This window comes from Anabrus simplex, chromosome 9 (genome assembly GCF_040414725.1).
Source record: "Anabrus simplex isolate iqAnaSimp1 chromosome 9, ASM4041472v1, whole genome shotgun sequence".
Classification (NCBI taxonomy): Eukaryota; Metazoa; Arthropoda; class Insecta; order Orthoptera; family Tettigoniidae; genus Anabrus; species Anabrus simplex.
The window spans coordinates 11,034,350-11,056,093 of record NC_090273.1 but is presented as its reverse complement, the minus strand read 5'-3'; the positions used below and the strand labels follow the sequence as shown (position 1 = coordinate 11,056,093).

Sequence of the window (21,744 nt, the reverse complement as noted above, 5' to 3'; positions counted from 1 at the left end):
GACCAAGGTATGAATATGGCAAGCAGATTAGAGCAGACGTAGGATGCAATAGTTACGTAGAAATGAAAAGGTTAGCACAGGATAGGGTGGGAAGGAGAGCTGCATCAAGCCAATATATGGGCTGATGACTCAACATGTCAAAATATTGTTAAGACGTATTTTAAACCAGTTAAAATACTTCATTGCTTTACGTCATACAGAAAGGCAGGGAATACATGTGCGAGATGGTAAACTTGCCGACCCTCAATGCCTCACCTTCCCAGAAACAATAAAACAATATTTCTTTTGCCATTTCACTCCACTCTTCTCCGCGGTTTATGGCACGATACTTTTACTGTCTTTCTTGTTTCTTTGTACAACACGTTCGTCAAAATTAAAACTGTTGTTCATTTGTGATCATCAGGTCCGTGGCGTGAGTGATGTCTGTGCTTTAATTAATATACGTTGAATTTGTTACACTGTTTTGAAAGCTACCTCTTGCACTTCTATGACTGGAGGCTGCACAACCTTCTGTCACGAGAGTGTGACCGTTCCTAGCTAGTCTCGGCGGGGTAGTTTGCACCTGCTCCACTGCCACTTCCCATCGCTTTAGGTAGGTATCCAGTTAATCCGGTCAGAAAGTCTCTAAGTTCAATTGTCTACAGAATCTACTTCTACAGGGATGTAAAGTAACGAATATTTTTCACGTTTTGTTGTTGTATTTACACAAAGACTACAATGTAATCTGCGTTAGGGTTTACAACCTCGCCTGTGCTACTTTTATAATATGGGAGATGTTGCCCAAGTGATGTGCAAATTGCGGCTTCGTTGGCTAACATTGAATTTTCTAGTCGGCTGTCCGACTCGTTGGCTGAATGGTCAGCGTACTGGCCTTTGGTTCAGAGGATCCCGGGTTCGATTCCCGGCCGGGTCGGGGATTTTAACCTTAATTGGTCAATTCCAGTGGCTCGGGGGCTGGGTGTGTGTGGCGTTTTCCGCATTTGGAAATCATGCTAGGCAGGGCCCTCATCTTCACAGACATGCAGGTCGCCTAATAGGCCGTTTACGAGAAAAAGACCCGCACCAGGCCTCTCTGGAGGCCATACGCCATTTAATAATAATATTGTTCTAGTGGGTTAAGTGACCAACCTGTCACAAGTAAATGCCGTCCCGCTGTTCTTGTCAAAACATGAAAGTGCGTCGTCTACAAAAATGACGGGGAAAATGGCCAAGTGTGAAGCAAAGGTAAACTTGTTAAAAGACCCAATACTGATATAGCAGACAATGCCCCAGACATTCAACCGACCGATGTAGAAGAGTGGCCAACTGAAGAAGTCTCCTGAGCTTACGAATAATCAAACCACTACTGCCGTTCGCCAGGCTAATGAAGAAAGGAACTCTGTGTCAGGCAAGCATCCAGTGGCCGACTTCTTGTAGGTAAAGAAATTGGAGAGAGGAATCCGCATTATAAAGAATGTACCGAGCAAGTTGGCTGCGCGATTCAAGAAGTACAGCTGCCAGCTTGCATTCGGGAGATAACTGGTTTTCCGTAGTTTCCCCGCTTCAACACCAAGCAAATGCCGGATTTCTAAATATATATAGGCTATATAGTCATCAGGGCCACAGAGTTATGTCGACTACTGTTTTACATTCCTTTCTGTTCAGCCCGTCTGATGTCAGTAAAATACACCAAAATATTGATATTTTTAAATTCTCATATTTCGTTGCCTAGTCTTTATAGTCTATATTTCCAAAGTTTGGAATGTGAATTAAATCTCTAAATCTATTCAATAACTTAAAGCCGTTGTTTAGGCCACGTCCACTTTTCACAACTTGCAGTCTTACCAGTTCAAGTCTTCTTGTATTTGTTGCTATTTATCCTTACATATTAGCAGAATTCTGTACTAGAAGGCGTAATATAACTACAACATGACCGAAAAAGTTCATAACGACGGTATTTTTATGATTTAGAAGGCTGTGAAACTGGAGCGAGTATTGCTTTAGTTGACGTGGTTTGCCATGCGACTTGCTATGCATTGTTGAAATTGTTGATTGTTTTTCTGAGTGGTGTTCTCGGTGCCAGCTAATATGCGCAAAAGTAACAGAATTACTTTTAGGGAACACAAAAAATCTCTGATCAATAATGTTCAGAGGACGAAATGTGAACCTGACAAGTGACGTAAATAACGCTGTGGCTAATATCTTCGTACCTCCAAGTGGGTCTCAATCTAACCTGAAGAAACTTGGAAAGTGACAAATTATTACAGTGATGGACTAGAGGACGACAGTGGATTTAGTTTAATTGATATCCAGTCACACAGTATATTAACAATAAAGCCGGTCTACCGACCTTCTCCGCCGATGGAAAACACAACATCCCAATGAATCCCTGAACTCGGTGATATGGATATGTTATAAAATCACCGTTTGCTCCTTCACCACTGTCAAAATGACCACAAATGATGCTGTTCTTGATTACAATGATGGAAATGAAGGAAGAATTAATACTATTCTAAATATGGGCTTCAAAACTGGAGTCTGCACATGCCGCATCCTCAGAACTATCGGTCAAAAACGTGTTGCTGCAGCCGAAACTGAAGTTCTGCCTGGAATGAAACAAAGAAGGTAACAGGAGAGGGTTAAAAATAGAATATCAGAAGATGAGGAAGACAAAAGTACAGTTCTGGATCATTTTAGCTCAATAAATAGTTTTATAAGTGACAAACTTTCATTGATGATTTCTGGTATAGGCCCTATCCATTTTTTGTAACAAATGTTCCTTTTCTTCCGACATCATGAAAGGTCGCTGAGTGAAATTTTCTACACTTAATAAACTAATAAGAACACATTTCACCACAACAGAAATGGTATATTTGAAAAAATAACATTTTAAAAGACATATGTTGAACATTTTTCACTATTTTTTAAATGCAAACTTTAAAAATGTTTTAAAAAGATTGATATTATACCATGAAAAATATCCTTGCGTCTATCTATTTAAACGCTATTGGTGAGATTAGATTTAAATTTTCAGAAAATTTGATTCGAATGTTCCTTGAAAAAGAAAAGGTACATACATTAGTATTAAAAATTAACACCTGGAATTTCAATATAAACTCGAAATTTTGAGGTAGAAATCTGAAAATTGCAGAAATTGTAGCTAATTTTACTAGTAATGGGCCTACCAATTTTCATGTGTATGTGAATTGTGGTATTGGAAATATGTGGTATTTTCCTTGCATATGCACATTGGTTGACTTAAAGACTCTGACACCGTAGTTAGACGACTCGAGTCCCGTTGATAGAAAGATTTTTATAACCAGATTGTTGACGATAGTGCAAAAGAGGGTGTGGTATCACTACACTGAGTGCCAAGTGCCTGGATTCAATTCCAAACCTCTCTGCAGTGAAGCGAGAACAAGTCACGCTGTTGATGATTCGTCCGTCGGATGGAGACGTTAACCCTTGAACAGACCCCTTGGTGTTGTTTGACACGAGTTGGCTAGGTGCTGGCACCAGGTATCATCCTCAAATCACACACACACACACACACACACACACACACACATGCGCGGAGGTCGCCCATGGGCGTGAAATAGAAAACCTGCAGTAGGCAAGTCAAACATGTCCTCGGACACTCCTGGCACAAGTCATACGATAAATAAATAAATAAATAAATAAATAAATAAATAAATAAATAAATAAATAAATAAATAAATAAATAAATTTCTGGGCAATAGTATAAGAGGTTTCTGTTTGTTTCTGGGATTAGCCGACCATTTTTAGGGTACTGACCGTGCAAGGTCCTGCAAGTGTCCTGTTGTACCTTAGGTGTACAAGGCTCTGTAAATTAAATAAGTGCCTATACAATCCCTCTGCTCTGGCTGTGCCTTGATCATTAAAACCTGAGCCTCTCTACATCTTGTTTGTACTGCTGCATGGCCTGGACGAATGACTCTATGCCTTTCTGTTTTCTTTGATTCCTCTAATGAAGTAAGTTATTATTTGACGACGTATCTTGTGAACTCTTCCTAATGGTTTTCATGCACTAATGAACGGACATTTCAGAAAATATTCAGTCCGACCCCTTGGCTGAATGGACAACTTAGTGATCTTCGGATGAGGGAGCCCCGGGTTCGATTCCCGGAACTTTCGAGGACTTAAATTGCACATCGCTAAATATCCTGGTTCGGGGACTGGGTGTTTGTATGTTCGTATTAATACACTTCCCTTTACACACAACACACCAGAGAAACACGCAACAAGGCTGGCGTCATATTTACATCAGTACCGACTTTGGAATCTGCTTTACATTGCACCGACACGGATAGGTGTGATAGGAATGTACCCCCAGCATTTGCCTGGTGTGAAAATGGGAAACCACGGAAAACCATCTTCAGGACTGCAGACAGTTGGGTTCGAACCCACTTTATTCCGACTGCGCGCTCTAACCGCACAGGCAATATATTGAGACAATTTCTAGATAAATAAGATTTTGGGAAATATTCTTTATCTCGGTAAGTATTTGAAGGATTTTCTTGACATTTGACCGCACTAGCCTACTCCTCGTCGTGCCTTGTACACGCCGCTGCATAGCCCTTTGAGGATTCAACAAGATTCGCGCTGATGACCTAACACACAAGCCATCCTCCAGATTAGCTACACCTAACGAATTGTGAATTTGTTTAAGCGAATCATCCAATTAAGTTATGCAATATTAGGTCAGAATAGCCTACTATAGCTTGTTCTTTCTATGCGTATTTATTCATTCATTATGTTTTATTATTATTTGACTACCAGGCTATGGCCATTCAGCCAAAACTATATGCTACATAATTTAAAATACAAGAACATCAAAGACTTACAATATTATAAGAGTAATTGATTCATTCCTTTTAAATCATTCAAACATACTGAAAGGATTCAAACTGATAATTGTAGGTCTTGTAGAAATACATATAAAAGTTCATACGTTTGATCCAGCCTCTAGAGATGTGCGGTAAGCTTCGTTGGTAATAAGTGAAATGAAATGGTGTATGTTTTTTAGTGCCAGGAGTGTCCGAGGACAAGTTCGGCTCGCCAGATGCAGGTATTTCGATCTGACTCCCGTAGGCGACCTGCGCGTCATGATGAGGGTGAAATCATGATGAAGACGACACATACACCAGTCCCCGTGCCAGAGAAATTAACCAATGATGGTTAAAATTCCCGACCCTGGCAGGAATCGAACCCTGGATCCCTGTGACCAAAGGCTAGCACGCTAACAATTTAGCCATGGAGCCGGACTGGTAATGAGTAATCCAGTGAGACGAGTTTGAGTAGAGTAGTAGACTGGTGAAAATTGTGGATGCAGTTGAAAAGAATAGGATTCGTGTCTCCTTGAACGGTGTGACATTAGAAACAAAGAGGCTACTGTAGAACTCGTATGTGGGAATCGTCCATGACTGAACTCGAGACGAGCTATAGTGACTATAAACTTTCTTGAATAGGAATGTTTCTTGTGCCAGTGAGCAGAAGGAACCAAATGGTGCACTTGGTAATGATCGTTCCCTCGTGATCTCGATGAGACCTGCCACTCATCAGATAACCATCTTCTCTTGAGGAGAGCAAAGGGATCTGTATTGTATTCTAGTCTGCCGCTAACTGAGGCCGATTTAGCCAACTTATTTGCACGCTCGTTACCAGGAATACCTATGTGAGCCTTTATTTAAGCCAGTGTCACTGATTTACCTGCAAGTTGTAGGCGACGATTTGTCTATGATTTCATAAATCAGTAAATTATTATTGGCAGTTTTGGTTGATAGTTTCAACTTCTCGATTGCTGAGAGAATTATAATGGTACGATTGCTGGACTGTTATCGCATGTTGTAATGCAGCTAGTATAGCAGTTTACCGAGCTCGATAGCTGCAATCGCTTAAGTGCGGCCAGTATCCAGTATTCGGGAGATAGTAGGTTCGAACCCCACTGTCGGCAGCCCTGAAAATGGTTTTCCGTCGTTTCCCATTTTCACACCAGGTAAATGCTGGGGCTGTACCTTAATTAAGGCCACGGCCGCTTCCTTCCTACTCCTAGCCCTTTTCTGCCCCATCGTCGCCATAAGATCTATCTGTGTCGGTGCGACGTAAAACAACTAGCAAAAAAAAAAAAAAAGTATAGCAGTTAGCTCCGTGGTGTGTATAGAGGCTACACCAGGCAATTTAAACTTTGCACTTCTATTATTTGTGTTGTTTTTGTTGACCAAGAGAGTTGTTCATGTACTACGTGCACTCTTACATAGAGAGCAAATGTCAGGACTCTTCTTGTTGCAGCATGTCGTCCTCGCTGTACCTGGCTCTCGTCACCCTCGTCTGGCTGTCAACAGATGGTGTCCACTCACAAGCTCACAATCCGTCTACAACGCTGGAATGCCACATGCGCAAATACAACTACAAAGTGACCAAAACTGACAGCGAGGGTCGCTTGTGTTGGGACTACATCAGCGTCGTGTCGTGCTGGGGGCGCTGCGATTCTAACGAGGTTTGTGTGTTCATTGTGCGTTTTGTAGTTTTGTGTGTTCATTGTGCGTTATGTAGGATTTTTTTCCTAGTTGCTTTACGTCGCGCCGACACAGATAGGTCTTATGGTGACCATGGGACAGAAAAGGCCTAGGAATGGGAAGGAAGCGGCCGTGGCCTTAATTAAGGTACAGCCCCAGCATTTGTCTGGTGTGTAAATGGGAAACCACTGAAAACCATCTTCAGGGCTGCCGACAGTGGGGTTCGAACACACTATCTTCCGGATGGGACCTCACAGCTCGTTTTTTAGTTAAAAAGTTGCCCAGCATGGAAGGAGGTTCCCAGGCGGGGATTAGCAGTCGTCCCAAACTTTCGTTCATGATTCATATTTGAATGTTACGTCAGTCGAGTGGTGATGATTAGGAAGGGATAGGTGCGGGGGAGAGGGGGGAGGGGGATTGGCAGTTGCCTCCCCACTTTGTGGAGAAAAACTAAACTTTTATTCCATTTTATTAACCTGACATTTTTGTTTGTTGCGGCAGAAGAACCGAAGTTATTTTAAAAACTCGCCTGGCACTAGCAATGATAAAAAGTAATTTGTACAATCGCTATTGATCTTCATTCTTTCCTTTACTTTCTTTAATTATTAAGAAAAATACTTAGTGGAAATTCGTACAAATTGTTGTACGTTGCGGCTAACCCATTCGTACAGCACCGCAACAAACAGTGACAACTAGTGCCGCCAGTATCCAGTATTCGGGAGATAGTCGGTTCGAACCCCACTGTCTGCAGCACTGAAGATGTTTTTCCGTGGTTTCCCCATTTTCACACCAAGGAAATGCTCGGTCTGTACCTAATTAAGGCCACGAACGCTTCCTTCCCACCCCTAGCCCATTCCTGTCCCATGATCGCCATACGACCCATCTGGGTCGGTGCGACGTTAAGAAACTTGAGAAAAAAAATCGAAAAGCCGCGCATAAGCGTGTAACATGGGTATATTTTTATCAAGGTCATGGCCCACTTGCCGCGCGGCTGTCTCACCCAGTCAATGTGTAGTCAGATACTAAATGACCTTTTTACTCTATAATCACGCCGTACTGTACTTCTATTTAATTGTAATACGTGTATAATTATTTTCCTTAGGTGAAAATTTCATTGTACAGTACTATAATTACTTCACTTAAGGGAGCATCAAAACGCACCACTTTGTAGCTATTTTCTTTCATCAATTTTGATGCACCCCCCTCCCCCCCACTCCCAGCTATAGCCCTCAGACCCCGGTACTTTTTGTTGTTTATAACTTTCTGTGCCCCCACAACATCATCGCTACTACTGCGTTAGTCCCTCACCGCACGTGTTTCTATGTTTTTACAATTTATTGTGTTTCGTACTTTCACATTTCTTGTGTTTTCTTCGAATAACAATACGATTGAAGATAAAGTTTGGCATGGAAGTGAAACTTGGAAACGAAAATATAAATTTGTCTCAAACTGAGCCTAAAATGAAAATCCCTGTTTTAAAGTTGGATGTATTGATGAATGTGCGACATGTACAATTTTTGTCGGACATAAAGGTGTTGGTGATCTTGAAAGACATGTGAATATCGAAAATGATAAAACGTGTTTTTAACCCCTAAGTATTCTTGTAATGAATATAACATTCAGGAAATTTAAGCATTTCATACAGTGTTACATTTTCAGTCCTATAATTCTAGTCACCGAGCTCGATAGCTGCAGTCGCTTAAGTGCGGCCAGTATCCAGTATACGGGAGATAGTAAGTTCGAACCCTACTGTTGGCAACCCTGAAGATGGTTTTCCGTGGTTTCCCATCTTCACACCAGGCAAATTCTGGGGATGTACCTTAATTAAGGCCACGGCCGCTTCCTTCCCACTCCTAGCCCTTCCCTGTCCCATTGTCGCCATAAGACCTATGTCTGTCGGTGCGACGTAAGGCGACTAGCAAAAGAAAAAAGAAAAAATAATTCTAGTGATTGCACATCTAAATTAATAACGTTCAATGTTATGCTGAATGATTTATCTTATTTGAAAAATTACAAAGTTCATTATTTTCTAAAATGTCTTGCGTTTGAAAGTTCAGGTTCCTGTGCTCTATGTTTATTAGCGATAGATGTATGTCATGTGATGGCAGGGGGAACAAGGAGTTCGTACATTTAGACTTAACAAAGTCTTGTCATTCAAGAAATTAACGAAAACGAAATTGTAGTATTCGACACATAAGTCGAAGATGAAATAGTAATAAAATCCAACTGAACAGTTAAGTTCACGATATAGTCCCTAATAAAAGAAGATATTGCAAGAATGTCGTGTGACGATTGTCTGTAACCCAGATCAGAGGTTTTGAGCAGTGGCGAAGCGTGAACTAAGTAAGGGGGTAGACAGAGATTTATTTTATTTAAACTGTTTCAAGCATATTATTATTATAAGGAATTTTGTTTTCGACGCATACATCTGTATTCAGTAGTATATTAATGACTGAAAATAAGACAAACCCTATAACAACCTATAACGCTACGTGCACTTGATTTATTTTAAAATATAGACGAAATATGCCGCGGGAGTTGTCAAATAACAACATACTCTTAAAATAAAAAAATAGCAATATATTTCGTTGTTATGTAGATTTAATAAGAGAAATAAGAAATAAATAGTTGTTCGTACAAGTCACCTTAAACAATATTCTTTTAAATGAGTTTAATCCGCCTGTCCTTCATTTCGGCAAATATATCTATTACTTTCGTCTTGAAGTCGGGCGTCTTGCTAAGATTCCACAGAAATTCCTTCTCTATAGCTAGAGTTCCCAAGTTAGAGAGTCTCTGGTTGGTCGTCCAATTCATTATATACGTTTTAATTCGTTGGAAGGCACTCATAGCGCGTTCAATAGAAACTGACTTTAACGGAATATACAGCATCAAGTTAAGCAATTTTTTCCGTATGTGTACTATAGAATACCTTATTAAGACTGGATGTCAATAGTTGTTGGGGTTTTGATACCGTACCGCAACTAACATTGGCGGGCAAGAAAATGCACGTACTTGAAGGGTTTTGATGCTGTCATTCATTTATTAGGTGTACGTTTATTATACTTTGTATTTGGATATTATTAATTTATTTTTAGACGTGTCTTATAATAAAGTAAATTCAAATTAATTACATTAAAAGCATGTCTGTGATGGTAGCCAATAAGAGCACCTTTACAGGAGAGATCCAAACACTAGCCAATGAGAGCAAGAAGAGACGCTGGTAAGTCTACCGGGCGGAGACATCTCGCTATAGGAAAGTCATAGTTCCACAGTCAGTGCCTACAGATAGCGTTAGTGTTGCTCTATCTGAAAGCTTTGAAAATCAAAGGGAAATACACAAAATGGAGAGCGTCTACTTTCGCCTACGTGCTTCGTGTAACTGATGCGAGCCTTAGCATTGCCGAAGTGAGAAGAAAATAAGTAAAGCGGAGAATACAATAACGTCACGAATGTGGAAATAATTAATGTTTTAAAACCTAATTGCATTAACTAGACAATATTTCTTTCACAAACTGTTAAGGGTACACGCTGTCTACCCTGCCTCCCCTGACGCTTCGCCCCTGGTTTTGAGAGATATATTCATTTGCGTTTCACATGGAAGTCAACGAAACTTTTATTAGTTTCCAACGGATATCAGTAGACTACACGAGAAGAATGACACCTACTGCTTCTGTGTGAATTATAAGAAGAAGAAGAAGAATTTCAAAGGGCAGATTTCAACCACAGCGTTCCATATTTGTGCCCCAGACGTCGCAATAAGTGATATTAGGACCTAATTACAAGGCTCTGCTCCTCTAAATGGGGTTGGAACACTTCCATGGAGTGCCATTTGCACGTAGCCTTTCACTCAACCTAACAGTACTTGGTGAGTACTTCCTTTAAACAGAGCATTCAAAAACACACTGGTCTACATTGTTCCGGTCAAATGTCACAACCCGATCTGTGACTCGGTCAAGCTCGTTTCGAACAAGAGTCCCCAACCCGAGTTGTCCACCTTCGTGATAGACCTCCATCCCGTGCGTAGAGGCGCGCGGCTGTGAGCTTGCATCCGGGAGATAGTAGGTTCGAATCCCACTATCGGTAGCCCTGAAGATGGTTTTCCGTGGTTTCTCATTTTCACACCAGGTAAATGCTGGGGATGTACCTTAATTAAGGCCACGGCCGCTTCCTTTCAACTCCTAGGCCTTTCCTATCCCATCGTCGCCATAAGACTTATCTGTATCGGTGCGACGTAAAGCCCCTAGCAAAAAAGAAAAAAAAAGACCTCCATCCACCCTGAATTGATAACAGCTGGCCGTAAAAGCCCGGCCTAAGGGCGGAAACTTTACCTGTTCCTTTTCCAGGGTACAAGAATAACCAACCCATTGCTGAGGTGCTTCATTCCAGAGAGTGTATCTGCATAATTCAACAAAAACTTTATATCGAACAGCCTTCGAGAATCTCAATGTGAAATTCACAATAACACGACAGGATGGTGACTGTGATACTATTTCGCTTTAGGGGCTCTATTTCATCATAATATTGTGATCGCTTTATTCACACACTGTTAATGAGAAGATGTCCGGCTCCATGGCTAAATGGTTAGCGTGCTGGCCTTTGGTCACAGGGGTCCCGGGTTCGATTCCCGGCAGGGTCGGGAATTTTAACCTTAATTGGTTAATTTCGCTGGCACGGGGGCTGGGTGTATGTGTCGTCTTCATCATCATTTCATCCTCATCACGACGCGCAGGTCACCTACGGGTGTCAAATCAAAAGACCTGCATCTGGCGAGCCGAACATGTCCTCGGACACTCCCGGCACTAAAAGCCATACGCCATTTCATTTCAATGAGAAGATTAATAGGGAAAATGAGCAAATATCATTTCTATACCTAACATGTCGTGATTATCGCTATCGCCCCATCCTTATCACCCTGAAGATGCGGCGTTCTTTCAGGTGAAAGTCCTAGAAAGCGGCACCTGCTGTTATGGCGGCTACAAGATCAATAAGTATCCACCACACCACCATGAGAGTTTGATTCAATTTACGACGTGACTCTTATCATAACTAGGCGTCGTAACCTACAGAGCGTCTTGTGTGTGTACAACCCTTTGCAAGGCGCGAATCAAGCTGCTTACGCACATTTAGGAAATGTCTCCTCTATCAATACACCTCGGGCACTGGAACTTCAAAAATAAACATTTTGCCATTTATATGAGTTAGGAGCAACTCCGTAACTTTATCAAGCAATTTTTTTTACATACACATTTCTGAAATTGTAAATTTTATCCTAAATAGAAAAATTATAATCAAAAAAGTGTATTTAGAGAGGTCATATGCTTCATTGCATAAGTTTCGTGTCTTTTAGATGTATTTGTAGCAGAACGTTGCACCTCTTTTATCCAGTCAATTACAAACAGTTTTGCTGGAAAATCTTCACGATTGATGAAGTCACTGCTCTATTATCAACTTTAAAAAAATTTGCCAACACTCGTGTGAATAAAACAGCTTTCACCACCCACTTGATACATGCAACAGACGGCGGAAAGTCGGCAAGCAGTATGGCCCATGAACTGCTGTTTATCAGAAATAGCGACATTCTCCCGTGGTCGTTACCAGCACATATAATCATAGTTATCCTGACAAACAAACAAACAAACAAACAAACAAACAGCCCTGATGGGCCTTGGCCTACCAAGCGACTGTTGGTCAGCCCGAGTGCCTACAGATTACGAGGTGAGCATGGTCAGCGCGGCCGTTAATCTTGGTTTTATAGCCCGGGGTCGCTATCTCAGTGTCAGATAACTCCTCGATTATAATCAAGTAGGCTGAGTGGATCTTGAACCAACCCTTAGATGCAGGTAAAAATCCCTGACCTATCCGAAGCCGCTGGGTGAGAAGCAGAAGGATAGCGGACGGCTATCTTTGTATAACCCATTGTAAATATCTGTAGGATGCGGAAAAAGAGCAGGGAAATCATTTTCCCTCATAGGAAAAACACTGCTATAATCTGAAAGGAAAACATTTTAATGTTCAAAACATTTCTTGGTAGACAAAGTAGGGGGCCCATACTACGAAAAACGAAAAACGAAATTTGAAGGGCTAAAGGGCCCGGAATGGTTTCAAATCGTGAATCTTGGCGAGCTCTATCATACTAAAAAAAAAGAACAAATTTCCAGAATAATTTCCAGCCTAAATGCAGTTCCGGAAAACAGCTTGTTCTTTACTCGTTTTCATTTCGATTCAGATCCTGGCCAAACTAACTTGTTTACATAATTCCTTCTGTAATGTGTTTCTTGGTGCAATGCCCTCAGGCAATTTTTGATTTTCTTAAAAATAGTCACTCCGAATGTAGTTCTAAGGGCTTAAGTGAAACTCTGCGTTGACTCGCATTAGCGCTCGTAGTGGTAGAAAAAGACAAACAGGTAATCTAATCGTCCGGATAATGATGATTAAGAATAAATGATGTTTTTTGGAATAAATAAAGGGTATAATATTCTCATACTAGATTATATTTTATTTAACCTAAAATTCCTACCTACCTCGTATCCCTAAGGATGTTTTCAACACTGAGTTGCTTGGCTGAAGGGCAAGAAGTGTGGATTGATCTCAGCTGATTAATTCCGCCCTTTAATTCAGTCTTTTCCTTCTAAACGTTTGCTCTGCGCTGACTGATCAGTGGCGATCAGTTCCAATGTAAACCCGCATGACGTATTCCCAATGTTTACTCTGCGCCCACGTGTTCTTTTCCAGCTTTATCCCCCAAAAAGCTCAATTTTCTGTTCCTCAAATACACCCGTTTTCAACTGTCACTCCTGCATTAAATTGGCGTATTTGAAGGCTGTGGGCGTTGTGACTACAACCATGCCACCACATCTACGAAAGCAAGTTGCCCTCGTTCGAAACTAAACTCACCAATTCATGGTGATGTTTCTGAGAAGCAGATACTCGCCAATTGCAGCAATTTTGCTTCGTGCAGCCCAGAACAAAGTGCAGTTCTCGTTCCCTTTATCGCTGTAATGAGCACGGACATTCCGAATCATAGGGTCAGTCATGCAGACGTAGTGAGGAAAGCAATTGCAAACTGTTCATCTAGCCTCATTTCAGCACTCTCATCGGTTTACCCTAACCACAGAAATTCTGATGGTGCTATTTGAGGATCCAGCAGCCTTTTGGTTGGTGACCTGATGAAAAAACATGCGCACAGTCTACTATAGAGCCATATTTACGAATGTTCGGTGGAAAAATGTGTGGACCTCCAAAGGCACCCCTCAACATGGATCACTTCTAGAAAAGAATATATATATTCTTGGATTTGAAAATAATGTTATTGGTTTTACGTCCCACTAACTATTTTTACGGTTTCCGGAGACGCCGAGGTGCCGGAATTTAGTCCCGCAGGAGTTCTTTTACGTGCCAGTAAATCTACCAACACCAGGCTGTCGTATTTGAGCACCTTCAAATACCACCGGACTGAGCCAGGGTCGAACCTGCCAAGTTGGGGTCAGACCGTCTGAACCACTCAGCCCGGCGAATTTGAAAATGGACCGCACTTACAGCGTCTCCACTGATCAGGGTGTTCTGTGCTGAATCCTTGTTCAAGTGGGATGTCATGTAACTGGTGCTCCCTTCAAATCACGTTTGATGTGGAGCTCCAATTACGGAGAAGCCGCAGATGGTCTGGATGAGAAACTGGATCTAAGAATTTTAGCATTTACCGAGTAAGTTGTGTGTAGTGGTTAGTGTGATTAGCAGCCGCCGCCCGGGATAAATTCCCGGCTTTGCCACGAAATTTGAAAAGTGGTACGAGGGCTGGAACGGGGTCCACTCAGCCTCCTGAGGTCAACTGAGTAGAGGGGTATTCGATTTCCATCTCAGCCATCCTCGAAGTGGTTCTCCGTGGTTTCCCACTTCTCCTCCAGGCAAATGCCGGAATGGTACCTAACTTATGGCCACGGCCGCTTCCTTCCTCCTTCCTTGTCTATCCCTTCCAATCTTGCCGTCCCCTACAAGGCTCCTGTTCAGCATAGCAGGTGAGGCCACCTGGGCAAGGTACTGGTCCTCCTTCTCAGTTTTGGCCCATGACCCAATGTCTCATGCTCCAGGACACTACCCTTGAGGCGGTAGAGGCGAGATCCCTCGCTGGGTGCAAGGGAAAACCCAACTCTGGGGTGTAAAGAGATTAAGAAAAAAGAAGTCAGAGTGAGTTGCTCGTCCGGTTAGGAGCGCGCAGCTGTGAACTTGCATTCGGGAGATTGTGGGTTTGAAACCTACTGTCAGCAATCCAGAAGATGGTTTTCCATAGCTTCTCACTCTTAGCCCTTTCCTATCCCATAGACCTACCCGTGTAGGTGTGACCTGGATAACTTGCCATTAAATATTTTAGTGTTGAAGGGAGATTTGTGTATTTTGTGATTGTGTTTACAGTTTAATGAAAATGTAGGTTTGAAATGCCAGCATTCTAGGAGCTTACTTTAAACCACTTTGTGGTCATTGTCTCTTTGTTTATTGATTTTTTGTTTCTTATAACGGTAGTTTTAATTATAACAGGTTTTTCTTTTATTAAATATGATTTAGTAGCTTTTATTGAGTGAGAAGTGTTTAATTTAAACAGAAATCCTATTGTTATTATTATAACTCTTTATTTGATTGATGTCTTTATTGTTTATGGGGTTTGTGCTGTTTATTTCATCTTTGGTTATTTTTATAGCAAGGAATACTTGCTGGTGATTTAGCAATTAATCGGATTATTATTTTAGTTTTAATATTTGTTTTGTCTATAATGGTTTTTATTATTAGACCAAATTTTATTAGAATTTTATTGGGATGAGATGGAATGGGGCAGGCCACATATATCGAATCCGATAAGCGATTTCTCCCCCTAAGTAACTTAATTACCCGTAAGCCGTTCAGTAACATAAAGTAATTAGTTTTCCTTCAGTTCGCACAATTTACCTGTTTACAAAGAGCTACATATTTACTTACTCATTGGTAAAACTGAAGAAGATTACGACCAATTCCCCCTCAGAATCTTAACGAACCTTCCTCTTTCACGTAAATCGCGTATAATTTGCTGAGGCGCCACGAGTTCCACTTAATTGACTTACCTCCACAACTTGCAGTCTCCATTCACAGTCTCGTTCGGATGTGACTCGCATATTGACGAGTGGGTTGACCCAACCACGCCTTCATCATTTGTGGCTCAAGTTAAGGAGATGCCACACAAGAAATTAACTCTCATGGATTAACGACGGAATATAATTATAACTTCAATCAAATTGTCCTTCTAGGTGTATTGGTGACTTGTTCTATTTTTCTGAGGAGTTTAGTCAAAGGAGCTTAATGCCATGCCCCAAGTCTCATACAGAAACCAAAGATTAGTTTCTGTTGAGGATTGTAGCCCTTCGACCGATTAGGTCTTGTGTGCTATCTCCTTCACAAAGTGATGTTGGACTGAAAGATGATATGTGGAAGGGGAGTCCTGTTTCACAAGTCTTAGCTGGTCAGAATATGACCTGCCCCCCGTGAATTCAGGGGGCTATTAAATACTTAACTTGATGTAGGGTGTTCGGCAATGTTTGCTTTATCAGTGTTGTTGTCTCATGAAATTCAAATTGTTCCAGTACAATTATCCTATTATTATTAAAGTTCAACTGTTCGGGCGTCAATAGGAATAACATCAAATAGGTTACAAAGATAACAGCAGAAACTCTTTCGGAAATGCATAGTCTTCCAATGAGACAGCACCACTAACGCTATCCAGCGGCTCGCGGTTATAACTACCACTATGACATATGCTGCTATGACATACCTTAATCAGAGATCTCTAAATTTCACTTGCGTACGAAGACGTATTTCTTTTAAAAGATCATGGAACAGGTTTTCAAGTACAAAATGTTTGATCTGGCTTTATAACATTTTGTTAGTCACGAGATAAGGCATGAACTGTGACATCCATTTTAGGCCTACAGTTAGACCCAAACAACTTACACTTAGATGTGATACTATCTGTAATTTTCAGATAAGGCATGCAAAGTGGCAACTATATACATTCAAAAATAACTTAGCCTATTTTACATGCGCTATTTATACAAATTAAAGTTTAGATATGAAAAATTACTGTAACGATTTACATACAACTATAGGCCATGCAACCATATTTCCATTAAATTGACATAGGCATACATCTAATGTACTTTTTTGTAATTAGAGATTAGGCATGCTCAGTGACAACTATGCACATACCATAAATACTATATTATGTAGATCCACATGCACATTATCATGAAATCACATCTGTGTTAATTTCTGTAGTTTGACATTTTTCTGTTGAGATGCATAGGAATCATTTGTTTTATTTACAAAGGCTTTGTTGAGGACTGCAGAGTATTTACGCTTCAACAAGAAATGACATGCCATCTACACTAACATATTCATTCATTAAGAACTTCACTAAGTTGCGTTTGACAGCACTTACATTTTTTATTTTTCGAAAATGTGTATAAAGACTTTGACACACTTTGCCGTCTCTAATTATTACAACCATGTACAGTGAAAATACTGCCTCTTTTAGCCATTTTCGTTAAAATAATTAAATATTATTCACAGCTGACATTGTGTTACTTCACAGCTGTTTTAGTTCGCACTTTGAGCCACCAGAGTGTCACAGTTGACACACTTTGCCGTCTCTAATTATTACAACCATGTACAGTGAAAATACTGCCTCTTTTAGCCATTTTCGTTAAAATAATTAAACATTATTCACAGCTGACATTGTGTTACTTCACAGCTGTTTTAGTTCGCACTTTGAGCCACCAGAGTGTCACAGTCACAAGTTTTCACGCCTGCTTTCTGCTATTATTGTTTTTGTAACCCATACGGAGTGTGGGTAGGAGGTACTGGTTTATAAACTCCCTCTGTAGATGAGTAGTAGAGTGGTGGCCTGTGGATCCCAAGATAGCGGGTTCAAACCCGGCAGAGGAAGTCGGATTATTTGAAGAGCGAAAGAAAGTCCATGCGACATTCCATGCCGTACGATGTCGACTTGTAAATGATCTTTGGTGACACATTTAGGGTTTACCCGGCAAAATTCATTAAAATTCAGCTCTAGTCGGCCAAGAATGCTCTGCCATCTAGTGGGCCTAGAGCAAAACGGAACACAGAAATTGAAGATGCTTGCACACGTCAGCTGAGGTCATGCGGTTACTATTTATTTCTGCCGGGTTATACCAGAAGGTCGTTACGAGAGCATGAGTAATTTTGTTTCTATCCCACCGCCATGGCAGGAGATGACTACAGCGCTACGTTCAGTCCAGATACTGACGAAGTTGTGACAGGGTCAAATTTAAATTCGTGCTCTTACAGCTTCACTGCTTGGAAGCTGACTTGTTTTAATAGCTTCTTCTTGAATGCGAGGTGTTGGCAAACTTAAAACAACACGAGGACAGGTAAGTACTGAAGTTGCTCAATAGCTCGTATCTCGTACTTCGAGTTGGAGAATCCAAGTCTAGAACGGTCGGTTTGCATTTAGATGTGCTTAAATTCGTAGATAGTGTGTGGATTAGTTTACAGGCACCTTAAAGGATGTCTTTCAGGACGAGATTCGAGCATTACCATCTCTCTCAACTCTCTATACGGGCCATAATATATAATTTGAATGTAAGAATTAAAACATGGAAATCTGCATGTTGGCGTCTGTTTCAAACTCAGATCCATTTTTAATAAGACCCATTATCTTTCAAACTTCATATATCAGCTTGACATTATCGTAAATTTCATCGAAGACGATTGTAACTAACATATTCTTATTATTCAAACCTAAGATCTTAGAAGATCTAGTACCATATACTACATAATTTATCAAAGATGGTGTAGAGTCATGACGTTAGTTCTTTGCATTGACTGACAGGCTCATTGATATGAGTAAGAAGTTATAGCAGCCCATATTAGAAGATCTGGCGAATACCACACGTAAGTTGAAACTTACAATTGCAATATTATTCCAAAGTAAATGTAATATTTTTCTAAGTTTTACTACACCCATATCACTATCAAGAAGCAACGCATCTCAAAATATTCACTAGGATATAAATCCAATAATAATCGCATGGCCTTAGCTACTGTCTGAGATATTATCGATCGTGCAGGAGGAGAAGTTCTGATCGGAGATGGAAAAATGTTCATTGTTGTCATTCTAAAGTGGGCTCTCTGAATTGTACAGCTTACCTCACCTGTTACACTTAAGATCCTTGTTTTCTTTCCACTTACACGTCTCGGTACGCAGATGCGTATTTGATTTTAACGGGCGTTTTCTGTAATATTAACTGTGTTGCACAAGACTGCTTCAGAAGGCTCAGCACATCTCATTGAGTAGCGACGCTATTTTACAATATGGCACTTTCTTTCACTGGGAGAACAAATGGAAGCAAATTAATCTGAAGAAGAAGCAGTTTCGTGACAGGATTCTTTGTAGAGACACGTCCGAGATGGGGGCTTACGTGTGGGATTTTCTTTGTGCTGCTCTGGATTAGAGGACATCACCCGGCGCTGAGTAAGGAGATACATACATCTCGCGTGGAGGATGCTATTTGCTTTTACAGGATGTATCAGAAGTGAGACCACGTAAACGAACGTAACGTTCGCGGGGTATTCTCCCCACCACGTAAGCTAGTCACTAAGGGTACAACCTCACTTTTTCCCCCTGTTAATAGTGAAGATAATGATTTATAATTATTTTGTAACTGTTGGATTCGACTCATTGTCGCTAAGCACAATTTAGAGATCTTAGACATCTTAGAGTTATTGTTCATGTCGCACGTTGACACTATTTAGTCATAATTTTGTCGTGACTGTAGATTACACATACTGCCACTGCCGCGTTCTGTGAAGTCCAGGCTGCTACATTTGCGAAAATAAGTAATACATATCGTCACTGCCGGGACAAAACCTTCTATGTGAAATAATTTAGCTTAGAAATTTGGCCGAGAAGTTTCTGTCATCTAAGGTAAAATGTTGTGTGAATACTGTCAAGGCATTCTCGCTCTTCATAATGTATGTGCTGCGGGTCAGTCTATCACATAGGAGGTTTTGTCCCGGCAGCGACGATATTTTATTTGTATGTAGGACTGATAATACCAGCATTTAATGAAGTAGTCGGTGTCAAATGACGAACGTAGCATTCTAAAAATACGGTCTTATTTCGTCTAATTCTTACGTACCGCATAGAATTCAGCTAAGATGTGTAAGTAGGAAGAAAAATATGGAAGAACTGCTCCGAAACAGGAAAATAGAATTTGGTTAATTGGATAAAATTTTGACATAACGAGAAAGTTGCCTTGTCACGACTTAAGTGCGCTACCCTTATTGACTTACGGCCTAAGTGTAGGTAATATATTTGCTTGTGTGTACTATCATAGCTTCCGACATGTAATACAAAGTTTAAGAAGAATACGGTCATAGCAATGCGTATAACAAAATAACGGCAGAGATAGATAACATTAAATTGAATGAGAGAGTGTTTATTTCCTTAATTCCTCAGTGAATTGAAAAACAGTCTTAATTATGGGAAGCTTGATTGATCAGTTACTTAGGGAACCTCCATTATTGTTATGTCTGGTGATTTCAATATGTGGTATAGTGGTTAGCGCGGTTAGCTGCCACCCCCCGGAGGCCCGAGTTTGATTCCCGAGTCTGCAAGAAAATTTGAAAAGGGCTGGAACAGGGTCCAGTTAGCCTCCGGAAAGTCACTGAGTGGAGGAGGGTTTCGATTCCTTGAAGTGGTTTTCCGTGGTGTCCCACTTCTCCTCCAGGGAAATGCCGGGATGGTATCTAACTTCAGGTGACGGCCGCTCCCTTCCCTCTTCCTTGTCTATCCCTTTCAATCTTCCCATCCCTCAAAAGGCCCCTGTTCAGCATAGCAGGTAAGGCCACTTGCGCGATGTACTGGTCTTTCTCCCTAGTTGTATCCCCCGACCCAAAGTCTTAAACTCTAGAACGCTGCCCTAGAGGTGGGATCTCTCGCTGAGTCCGAGAGAAAATCAACCCTGGAGGGTAAACGGATTAAGAAAGAACTAATAAAGTTGGCAGCAGTGATGAGAGTAGGGTGGTGCACGGAGCACGTGCTGCGTCCTAACACAATGTCTGTGAGGTTAGGGCCGCGCAGCTGTCAGCTTGCATCCGGGAAATACTGGGTTCGAACCCTACTGTCGGCAGCCCTGAAGATGGTCTTCCATGGTTTCCCATTTTCAAACCAGGCAAATACTGGGGCTGTACCTTAAGGCTACGGCCGCTTCCTTTTCACTCCTAGGCCTTCCTATCCCATCGTCGCCATAAGAACCACCTGTGTCGGTGTGACGTAAAGCAAATTGTAAGAAAAAAACAAAACAGCACAATGTCTGGTCTACAACGACGATGTTGCTCCTTGCACCTGTAAACACACTTGCCCCACTCTTGGAGGCTCCTCCCACGCCGTCAAATCAAACAAAGTTTCATTGCTTGACGTGTACTGGTTAAGATACTTCATTAGCATTTAATGGAAATATTACGAGGAAAGAACTTAGAATGGCGTGGTAAGGCTTTACAAAGTTAAAAAAAACCTGCTATTATACTTCGTTTTACTTCTGCACCAAGTTATGAGTTACGTACTTTTATTTAGTTAACATTAACGTGGTTAGGTGTATCCCGAGCTGATAGTCAGAAGTTTCTGACGAACACATTGTTGATGATATTTATACGCAAAGTTATCTTTGTCAAAACCGATATAAAGTGATTGCAAAACCTTGGTTGGATGTGTACTGGTATTCTACATTTCTGTTTGGAACGCTGAAAAATATCATACATACTTTTAGAAATCTCGTACAACTTTCATAGTTGGATGCCACAACAAGGAAATGATCTTCCCTTGCAGTATGCTGGTGATTCTTTAGTGATTTTGCCGCATCGAAACGTAGCAAAGTCTGGAGTTTGATTCAAACAAAACTGCTTCTAAATGAATTCTATAATTGAAAATTAGTCTGCCAACATTCAAAATAAGAGAAAACTGAAAAATCTCATTTTATTAGTTGGGAAAGTTTTAAAACAATGTTATCGCACAAGCTAGGAATCGAAGATATGCTGGGGAATACTTAATTCGGCAACGTGAAGTTGTGGTGCTGTGAAGCAAACGGTTAGGCACACCGCCGTCCGGAGGGACCCTGCTCTCAGCTTTGTGCGTTGACTATGTAAATAACTTGAACCTGTAAATACTTCAAAC

General features: G+C 41.0%; 1 protein-coding gene across 1 annotated transcript in view; it reads left to right on the top strand.

The window, feature by feature from the left end:
• The window catches only part of Gpb5 (Glycoprotein hormone beta 5), a 73,995-nt gene that overhangs the window by 32,608 nt on the left and 19,643 nt on the right, over positions 1 to 21,744 (top strand). The window contains exon 2 of the mRNA XM_067153654.2: positions 6,289 to 6,496. Within this exon, the coding sequence (XP_067009755.1) occupies positions 6,289 to 6,496 (208 nt within the window). The remainder of the gene's footprint in view (positions 1 to 6,288; positions 6,497 to 21,744) is intronic.